The sequence below is a fragment of the Rosa chinensis genome, chromosome 4 (genome assembly GCF_002994745.2).
Source record: "Rosa chinensis cultivar Old Blush chromosome 4, RchiOBHm-V2, whole genome shotgun sequence".
NCBI classification, from domain to species: domain Eukaryota; kingdom Viridiplantae; phylum Streptophyta; class Magnoliopsida; order Rosales; family Rosaceae; genus Rosa; species Rosa chinensis.
The window spans coordinates 36,400,532-36,410,920 of NC_037091.1; the positions used below are offsets into that span (position 1 = coordinate 36,400,532).

A 10,389-nucleotide genomic window follows, 5' to 3' on the forward strand; every position below is an offset into this window, starting at 1 on the left:
AATGTCCATGTCCTTTTGGTGTTCTTGGAAAAGAGGTTGTGGATCACAATGCAAGAGGCCCCAAATTTTTGGATTTCATCAGTCTTTTTTTTTTATTTTTTATTTTTGGTCAAAGACTTGCATAAATCGACTAGAGCATATTGGACCACATCTGGCCTAATCGGACCAAGCTCACTGGAAACTCTGGGCTTGTTGACCAGGTCAATTTACTCGTGAACCCCAAGGAAAGGGAGGAATGTGAAGTGATCATCCACATCAATGAGACAATGATAAATGGGTAATATCATTATGGCAGGGTTGTCTATGGTATTTTGAATTCATGAAACTCCCCAGTTAGGCGCACATTGAAAATAATTTGCAATCTAATGGTTATCTTCTACCAATTTTTAATATTTTGGAGGATCATAAAATGATGAATGGCTATGAATTATTTAAAACAAAATTTTGATAGAAGTACTTTTTTTTAAAATTTTGAATCAGTGGACGACATTTTATTTAACTTAAAAAAAAAAAAAATTTATATTGGAGAGAAATCGAACTCTTAGCTTAGCTCAATTATAACTAAATTCCCAAACCTGATTCACTACCTAAGCTAACTACAATTAATTGCAATTTTTTCCAAAAAAAAAAAAGAAAGAAAAAAGGAAAAAGAAAATGGAAAATAATAACCCTACACACACGCTCATTTTAAGGCCACTGAACCACCTAGTTAACAAAAAACCAAGTGAAAGCAGGTCCCCAATCGTACGTCTTCCATACGTTCCCTCATGCAACATTTGATTGTGCAACTTCTACGCCTGGGCTTTAAAGGAATGTAGGCCATTCTATCAATTCATTTTGAATTCAAAGACAAAGATGCAAAGATTCCAATTCCAGCTTCAAAGATAACAAACAACGACTTGACTCAAGTGTCCGAACTCCGAAGTCTCCCCGAACTTGGCAAACACCAACAACTTTTAATGGTAAAGATTCTTTTCTAGCTCGCGTTATCTTGTATACTCCATCTCTGCTTTCATCATCAAACAATGCTTTTGCTTCTGCTGCTCCTTAAAATTAGAGGCTCTTCTCAAATAGAGAGTGAAGATCCTAGAAAAAGCCAAGAGGGGGTGAATAGGTTCACAATTAATTTTTCATTAAAAAATTACTTACTCGGAGTTTAAAAATATATGTTCAGTCTTGAATATAGATATTAATAATAGTGAAAGTAAAATCAAACAACCCAATTAAATGACCACAAAAATCACGAAAAACTCTACCATAACCTACTTGACCCAAGACATTCCTCCAAGCACCATCTGTATTAATTTTTACCCATCTCATTATATGAGAAAACCAAAACCAATTAACTTCAACAGTATGGGGAGCATGTCTAAGCCGACAAAGGACCCATAGCCTTTCTAAAATGCAGAGCTCTTGGACATTGTTATACATGGTACCTAAAACCAAGCTTAAGTCCAGCTGACTTAGATCAAGGTATACCTTTTCGGAAAACAATAACCCTTAATCCTACCTGACTTTGATTAAATCTGCATTTAGATGTTTTGACAATTTACATACTACTTACACTGTAGATAGTACAAATCACAATAAGCATTTAAAAAGTCATCTGAATTTACATTCATGACGTCAATAGAATTCTTCAGTCTTTTGACAAGGCAGCAAGCACTTTAATCTTTACAACACTTTAATAACTTAGACCTATAGCTAAAGTAATGTTTTATTAAATGAAGGAATTGTTAAGTGAGCTGATAATGTGCAAAGAAGCAGCAGCAAAACCTATAGCTAGAGTATCTGGACCGCTGCTCCAACAAATCTTGTGCAATTAATGCAGCCACAATGCATGACTTTCTGTATTTAGCTATTGACAATTGTACTGCTATATATTGTACGCAAAAAGCAATTAATTGACAGGAATGCCAACAATATTGTACAAACAGAAAGCCAGGTTTCGAAATCAAACCCAGCATAATTAATCTGACCTCATAGACAACTTACTTTCTCAGTAAAAGAGAGATGTTAATATAAAAACTTCATAATTTGATATCTTCATACTACTATCATACTATGCGAGACAAAAAGGATTAAACGATCTTTATTTCATGTCCCCTCACTTATATTTGCAGGCTTTTCTGATGACAGCCTATATTTGCAGCCTGTTTCCTCACCAAATTACACTGCTTTTGAAATTGGAAATAAACATAATTTAGGAAATAACAACCATACTGCAGGTGCAGCGGCAAAACGGTAGGAAATACGATTCATCTTGATCTGTTCACCATGCAAATTCTACGCCAGGACTTAAAAAAAAAAAAAAAAAAATTCCGTTTGGCCATTCTTGCTCGTGTCACTTTCATTTTGAAATCAAAGACAAGATGCAAATTTCCAATTTCAACTTGAGGGAAAACAGACAGAGACTTTGGTGTAGCTGCCAGACAGGACTTGAAATAAATAAAAAAAAGAATAAATTTTCTTTGGCTATTCTCACTTCTATCACTTTCATTTTGAAACCAAAGAAAAGCTACGTTGATTCCGATTTCAACTTCTGAGATAATGGACAGAGACTTAGACTCAAGTAAACAAAAGCTCCAAAGTCTCCCCAAATTAACCAAAACCATCACAGTTCAGAAAGCAAAATCAAACCAGACTTTTCAATTCTGAACAAAGGCACACGCAGAACACTAGCTAATGCCACAAATGCATGCAGAGCACTATAAATAAAGCCCTCCAGTACTAAAACTTTTCATACAGCCTACACATTCAAAAAACATGAGCACATCAACTTCTTATGGTGAAGCATGCTTTCTAGTTTGCGTTATCTTGTATGCTCAGCTGGTTTCATCATCAAACAATGCTTTTGCTTCTGCTAGTTCTAGTGCTAGTTCCAGTGAAGCAGAGGTCCTTCTAAAATGGAAAGCCAGTTTTCGAAACCAAACCCAGAATAATCTGACCTCATGGACTTACTCTCCTAGAAATTCCACCAATCCAAAAGCAAATGCAAGTCCATGCAATGGTTGGACAGGCATTTCATGCAACACTGCTGGTAGTGTCAACAGGATAAACCTCACCAATTCTGGTATTCAAGGTACGCTCCATGAATTATCATTCTTGTCTTTCCCTAATCTTGCATATCTTGAACTCAGCTACAATGAACTCTGTGATGCCATTCCACCTCAGATTAGTTTCCTCTCTAAACTCATCTATCTTGATCTGTCTTTTAATCTGTTGTCTGGGCAAATCCCACCAGAAATTGGTTTTCTAACAAATCTTGAGGTCCTTCACCTATGTGTAAACCAGTTAAATGGCTCAATTCCTCACCAGATTAGTCAACTTAACTTTCTTTCTGACCTTGCACTGAGCCAAAACAGTTTAGAAGGTATGATCGCCCCAGAAATTGGTCTTCTAACAAATCTTGAGGTCCTTCACCTAGATGAAAACAAATTAAATGGCTCAATTCCTCACCAGATTAGTCAACTTAACTCTCTTTCTGAGCTTGCTCTGAACCACAACAGTTTAGAAGGTATGATCCCGGCTTCTCTGGGTAATTTGAACAACCTGACCTCATTGTATCTCCATGAAAATCAACTTTCTGGTCCTATACCTGCTTCTCTAGGCAATTTGAGCAACTTGACTATTTTGAATCTACAGAAAAATAAACTTTCTGGCTCAATTCCACCATCTTTAGGTAATCTGACAAACCTTTCCGTTCTCTATCTCTACCAAAATAACCTATCTGGAACCATTCCAGAACAGATTGGGAATTTGAAATCAATTGTGGATCTAGAGTTGGGTGAGAATCAACTCAATGGTTCCATTCCTCCTTCAATTGGTGGCTTGAGTAACCTAGTTTTCTTATTCCTCCATGACAACCAACTTTCTGGTTCCATCCCCCAAGAGATAGGGAATCTCAAGAAGTTGATTGAACTCGAGTTGGATATTAACCAACTTTCTGGTCATTTACCTCAAAATATTTGCCATGGTGAATCATTGCAAAGCTTTACAGCAAAAACCAACCAATTGACGGGTCCAATCCCCAAAAGCTTGAAAATCTGCAAGAGTTTAACAACTGTCTTCCTTCAAGATAATCATTTGACAGGCAATGTATCTGAAGAATTTGGTGCCTATCCAAATCTTCAACATATAGACCTTAGCCATAACAACTTCTACGGTGAAATCTCACCCATGTGGGGACAATGTCCTCAATTAACAACCCTACAAATGGCTGGAAACAACCTGAGTGGCAGCATCCCACCTGAGATTGGCAATGCAACCCAAATTCATGTACTCGATCTTTCTTCAAATGGTTTAGTTGGGGTGATTCCCAATGAGATTGGGAGATTGACTTCTTTGTTGAGTCTGACTCTGAATGATAATCAACTTTGGGGTCACATACCTTCTGAATTTGAATCATTGAAGGATCTTGAATATCTTGACCTGTCCACCAACAAATTCAATGAGTCAATTCCAAGAGTTTTAGGTGACTTTTCCAAAATACACTACTTGAATTTGAGCAACAACAAATTCAGCCAAGATATTCCCTTTCAATTGGGGAAATTGGTCCAGCTATCCCTCCTAGACTTAAGTCATAATTCACTTGAGGATCAGATACCATCAGAAATTAGCCAAATGCAAAGCTTGGAGATTCTAAATCTTTCCCACAATAAACTTTCTGGTTCTATACCCAAAAATTTCGAACAAATGCATAGCCTGGTTCAAATCGACATATCCTACAACAAGTTGCATGGTCCCGTCCCCAACAACAAAGCATTTCAAGATGGCGCTTTGGAAGGCAATGAAGGATTGTGTGGCAATGTTGCAGGACTTCAACCCTGCAATATTCCCTCCACGGAAACTAAGCATTCCTCAAAGACAAATCAAAGACACTTGTTTTTAATTGTTTTCCCTATTTTGGGAACACTTGTACTTGCCGTCCTTGCAATTGCCTTGGTTGGAAAAAGAAGAAAAACAGAGCAGGACACAAAGCAGCGCAATGTGCAACACAAAGAATTTTTTTCCATATCTGAATTCGATGGAAGAAGAATGTATGAAGAAATCATCAAGGCAACCAATGATTTTGATGCTCTGTATTGCATCGGAAAGGGGGGATCCGGAAGTGTGTACAAGGCAAAGCTGCTATCCAACAACATAGTTGCAGTGAAGAAACTCCACGCAATACTTGATGGTGAGGAGTCGTCTCGGAAGGAATTCCTCAACGAAATAAGGGCACTGATACAAATACGGCACAGGAACATTGTGAAACTTCGTGGTTTCTGTTCACACGCCCATCACTCATTTTTGGTCTATGACTACCTAGAAAAAGGTAGCTTGGCTTCAATCTTGAGCAAAGAATACGAAGCTAACAAACTGGATTGGAGCACAAGGGTGAGGATTGTGAAAGGTGTAGCTCATGCCCTATCTTATATGCATCATGATTGCTCACCGCCTATAGTGCATCGAGACATATCAAGCAACAACATTTTGCTCAATTACGAATATGAGCCTTGTGTTTCAGACTTTGGGACCGCTAAGCTTCTAAATGCAGACTCATCAAATTGGACTGCCCGTGCAGGCACATATGGATATATAGCACCAGGTAAGCCAGTTAGCACATGTTTCCTAAATTTTATACTTTAGCCTTTGTATACATTCTTATATATGGACGTACATTATGTGTTTGGCAGAGTTGGCTTACACAATGAAGGTAACTGAGAAATGTGATGTTTATAGCTTTGGGGTGCTGGCACTGGAAGTGATAATGGGGAAGCAGCTGGGTGAAATCATCTCCTCTTTTTCGTCTTCATCCGCCAATGGAGGCAAATTGCTGAAGGATGTATTGGACCAACGCCTCCCCGCTCCCACACCTCATGTTCATGATGAATTGGTAACCATCGCAAGCCTAGCAATTGCATGCAAACATCCCCATCCACAATCCAGGCCAACAATGCACAGGGTTTCGCAGGTCTTATCATCCCACCCTGCAAGTTCCTCAAGACAACCAGAGATTACACTTGCGCAACTCAGTAGTTAATTATTTGAATTATGTGGCTTATGAGTATGGCATAAATAAGATGCTCTTGTTTGAGCATAATCATGTACTGATTAGTTTGATCATTTCATTTCATTTAAACTTGAGATTTTGTAAACATGAAAATCCTACAACAAATGAAAGGAGACATGTATAAAATAATATATTTTATTAATGAATTTGAGGGTTAGAATCTCTGTAGTTACTCTTTCACAAAAATTTCCTCTGATTCGATCTCCGACAATGGTTTGATCTAAGGGTGTCGAGCACTTGATCTTGAATCGAACGAATGTAGTGCGAAACTGCGAACTTCTTGTTATGTTGACGCTTTGTAGAAGACAGTTGATCAAGGGCAGCATAGGCTTAATCTTGATCGGTATTAGGCCATGAGTGGTGTCACGTGGTGAGCATTCTTCAGCTTCGATAGAGAATGAACCGACACGTGAGTTTGGTGCTTGTTGATTCTCCACGAGCTTGATGAAGAACTTGGCAAAAGCTTTGCTTTGTTGACGACTTGAAGACGACGGATGATCAAGGGCTGTAGAGGCTTGATCTTGATCAGACTTGAACCACGAGTGGTGTCACGTGGCGAGTACGGCTTTCATGACGGATTAGTTGGCACGTGTGCTTGATGCTTGTTGATACTCTGCGAGTTTGACGACTTCTAAGCTTGCAGATGATATCCTTGTTTGTCAAAAGTCGATGAGGTGAAGGGACCTGCTATTTGGCAGCTTGATGGTTTTTCACGAGCTTGGGAGACTCCTGAGCTTTGGAGAGGTTTCTTTCATCTGTCTGAAGTCGATGAGGTGAAGGGACCAGCTATTTGGCAACTTTATGGTTCTTCACGAGCCTGAGAGACTTCTGAGCTTTGGAAAGGTTTCTTCCATCTCTCTCCTCCCTTCTCTTGATGTGAGAAAGGGTATTTATAGTGTCAAATTTTTCCTCAACTTGGAATGCATTGATGACACAACATTAATCACATACCTTAATTGTGTAATTAAATCAATCAGTTTTAATTGATTGATTTAATTATTTTTTATTTAAGGAATATGCCAATCAATTATGTTTGATTTAATGCTTGATTTCAACCAAAATTAAACAATTTAATTTGATTGATATTTATATGTAATACTTGATTTCAATCAGAATTAACAATTTAATCCGATCGATATTTGTATTTAATGCTTGATTTTCATCAAGATCAATCAGTTTAATATGATTGATCCGTTTTAATGCTTAACTTGAGTAATAACTAATCAGCGATAAACTGACGCTTCCACGTCATTACATGGTTGGACCACTCGTGTTTTGACATGTGTCATCTTCGGAGCTCATATAATTTTAGTGATATACGAGCCACGTGTACCGTTTGTAGGACTCATGTGCCAACTAAGCTCGTTTGGTCAGAATTTCAAATACTGATTGATTTATTTAATGAATTTTATTTTCATTAAATTTCGTGTGTTTACAGTTTTCTAGTAAGAATTTGCACCCACTTAATAATAGACTTTCTTCGTCCCAATTTGCTTGGGCTGTCTTTCAAATTGGGGAAAGTTCTATTGCCATCCTTTGAAGTAACCTCACCAGAAATCTAGCACTTGTTTTTGCGTAACTTAATGATCAACATTAACAAAGATGAAAGAATATTTGCAATTAATTCCAAGAAGAAGAAAAAACACACAGATACCTCTAGTTGAGTTGTATGAGAGATTAAGTGATTAACAGAGGGGGCTTGGTCATCATAATCGACCCTTGCTTTCTGCCACGGACTTGGACACATCGCTAGTGGGAAGTTGTGTACTATGATTACATTTGATGGATACATGACTGGTGTGATACTACCCATCGGCGGCAAACAGCTATCCCCTACCAATTGATCACGTATGGCTCACATCTCTCCTTTGTTCTCTTTTTGATCTAGTTAAGACCTGCTCACCTAAGGGACAGTTTTTAAGGGACTGTGAGGGACAAGTGAATCTGACGGCTAAAAATAAATGCACAGTTTTAAATTGTTATAATTTCTGCTTTTATATTTAATACATGTGGTTGAGATTCACTTAACTCTCACAGTCTCTTAAAATTGTCCCTTAGGTGAGCAAGCCTGTGATCTAGTTTATCCTCACTCTCTTTTTTGTTTTTTTATTTTTTTTATTTTTTTATCTTCTTTTTTCTGGTTTTTTATTCTATAAGATCTTCTTTTTTTCTGGATTTCTTTTAGTCTCTCTTGGTGATTTGGTACAAGTCAGTGACTTAATAACCAAAAGGTGAGTGATTTTTTGTGGTTCTTGACTACAATGTGTTCGTTTCTCAATCACTCTGCAGTCAACACATGCATACATAACACAAAAAAAAATTGAAAAATATAAGTATGTTTTAAGGGAATAGAAATTTAGGAGAGAATTTGATGTCTCTTTCATCAATAATTGGGGCCTCTTTATATAGAGGATTACAAGCATAGAATCAGAGTTGTACATGGAAACATAATCATACAATAAATGGATATCTATGAAGATATCTCCGAGAATATCTCTAATATCAACCCTATTACAACTCAGACAAGTAATTAAAGTTTGGGAGAGACATACAATTCAGATATACTTGAACACTCCCCTTTATGTTGCCCAAACGTGGTGCTCCTCTCATTGCCTCGTCAAAAACCTTACCGAGTAACAAAAAAATAATGTGGGACAAAAATAACCTTGGTCGAAAGAGAAAAAGAGTACAACATGTTAGGAAGCCAATCCTGTTAGGAAACTAATCCTAAATATCCTCTGTATGAGGAATGTATGATCTGTAGATATCTGTTACTTTTGTACTCCTTGATTATAGATTGATTATAGGATCAGTGATATTAGTTACCTTGTGAATATAGGTTTGTACCCTCTATATGTAATCGACACTGTATCAATGCAATTCCATTCCAGCCAATCTTCTTTCTTTCATGGTATTAGAGCAGGAGTAAAATCCTGACTCTCTCCCTTGCCGCTGTGCCTTACCTTCTCATGCAGCAAGCTTCATTCTTCAATATCCTAAATCATGGGAGAAGGATCAGATCCCCCAAAAGTCGATATCTCAAATCCCTTCTTCATTCATCATTCAGATCATCCTGGTTTGGTCTTGCTCTCCAAACCACTCAATGGAGATAATTACTCCACATGGCTAAGAGCCATGACCATTGCCCTAAACACCAAGAACAAGCTTGGCTTTGTCAATGGTGTCATCAAACCGCCCTCAGCAGAAAAGTATCCTGATGATTATGCACCTTGGTCTCGGTGCAATGATATGATCCATTCTTGGATTATCAATTCTATAACCCCGGAAATCTATGATAGTGTAATATATTACACTACTGCTCGTGAAGTTTGGGAACACCTTTGTGAGCGTTTCTCTCAAAGCAATGCCCCTCGCATCTTTAAAAGCCAGCGAGAGATTGCTTACTATCGACAAGATCAGCTTTCTGTTTTAGTCTACTACACTAAATTGAAGAGCCTCTGGGATGAATTGGCTTCATATACTGACGCGTCCTCATGTACTTGTGGTGCGTAACAAAACCGGAAAAAATAGATGCAGTTCCTGATAGGGTTAAATGAATCTTACAGTCCTACTCGGGGACAAATACTCTTGATGAATCCTCTTCCTTCTGTCAGCCAACCTTATTCTTCTGTTTGTCAAGAAGAAAAACAAAGACTTCTCAGTACTACACATGGTTCCACGGAATCTAGTACAAGTGCAGCCATGGCAGTAAGGAATAACCGGTTCAACCAAGCCCGATCAACCAAATCTGAACGTTCACAAGAAGGATGATGCAATGATCAAGATCACCGTCATTCTGGTTCCTACAGAGGGCGTCCAAGTTGGTCCTACTGTGGTGATATGGGACATTTCATTGAGACATGCTACAAACTAATTGGATACCCTCCTGGGCATCCAAAAGAGAGATCAAACAAGGGTAAACATGATGGCGCAACCGTGCCCCTGCTGCCAATTAAGTCTTTGATTCCTTGACCAAAGATGACATCAAATCTGGGGCTTCTGGTAATTCTGAGGAACAACTACAACAGCTCATATCTATCTTGAGCGTCAAAAATGGAGGCACCAATTCTCAAGTTAATGCAGCCTTGACCAAACCAATGACTCCACCAGCTTTGTGTAGAATCTCCTCTAACCGCTGGATCATTGACAGCGGTGCAACAAACCATATTACTTCATCTACAAAATTTTTTTTGCATGGAAATAAGAATTGTTCACTACCTCACGTATTGTTGCCTAGTGGAGAGAGAGCTAATATCATTGCAAAAGGGTCGTTGCCTTTGAATTCTTCCTTTTATTTGCATAATGTATTGTGTGTGCCTGCATTCAAGGATGAT

The 10,389-nt window shown here is 38.1% G+C and overlaps 1 protein-coding gene across 1 annotated transcript; it reads left to right on the top strand.

Annotated features, from left to right (window-relative positions):
- Positions 1 to 2,619: 2,619 nt before the first annotated feature.
- Positions 2,620 to 6,201, top strand: LOC112196514 (MDIS1-interacting receptor like kinase 2). Its single transcript, XM_024336878.2, has 2 exons — positions 2,620 to 5,590; positions 5,679 to 6,201. Exons 1-2 carry the CDS (start codon positions 2,767 to 2,769, stop codon positions 6,023 to 6,025), a joined length of 3,171 nt encoding a protein of 1,056 aa, XP_024192646.1. The 5' UTR covers positions 2,620 to 2,766; the 3' UTR covers positions 6,026 to 6,201.
- The last annotated feature ends 4,188 nt before the right edge of the window (positions 6,202 to 10,389 follow it).

Bases quoted from the DNA above. Each gene is read 5' to 3' on its own strand.
- LOC112196514 (XM_024336878.2), top strand. From the start codon at position 2,767: ATGAGCACATCAACTTCTTATGGTGAAGCATGCTTTCTAGTTTGCGTT. The intron at 5,591-5,678 runs GTAAGCCAGTTA...TGTGTTTGGCAG, and splicing joins ATATGGATATATAGCACCAG to AGTTGGCTTACACAATGAAG.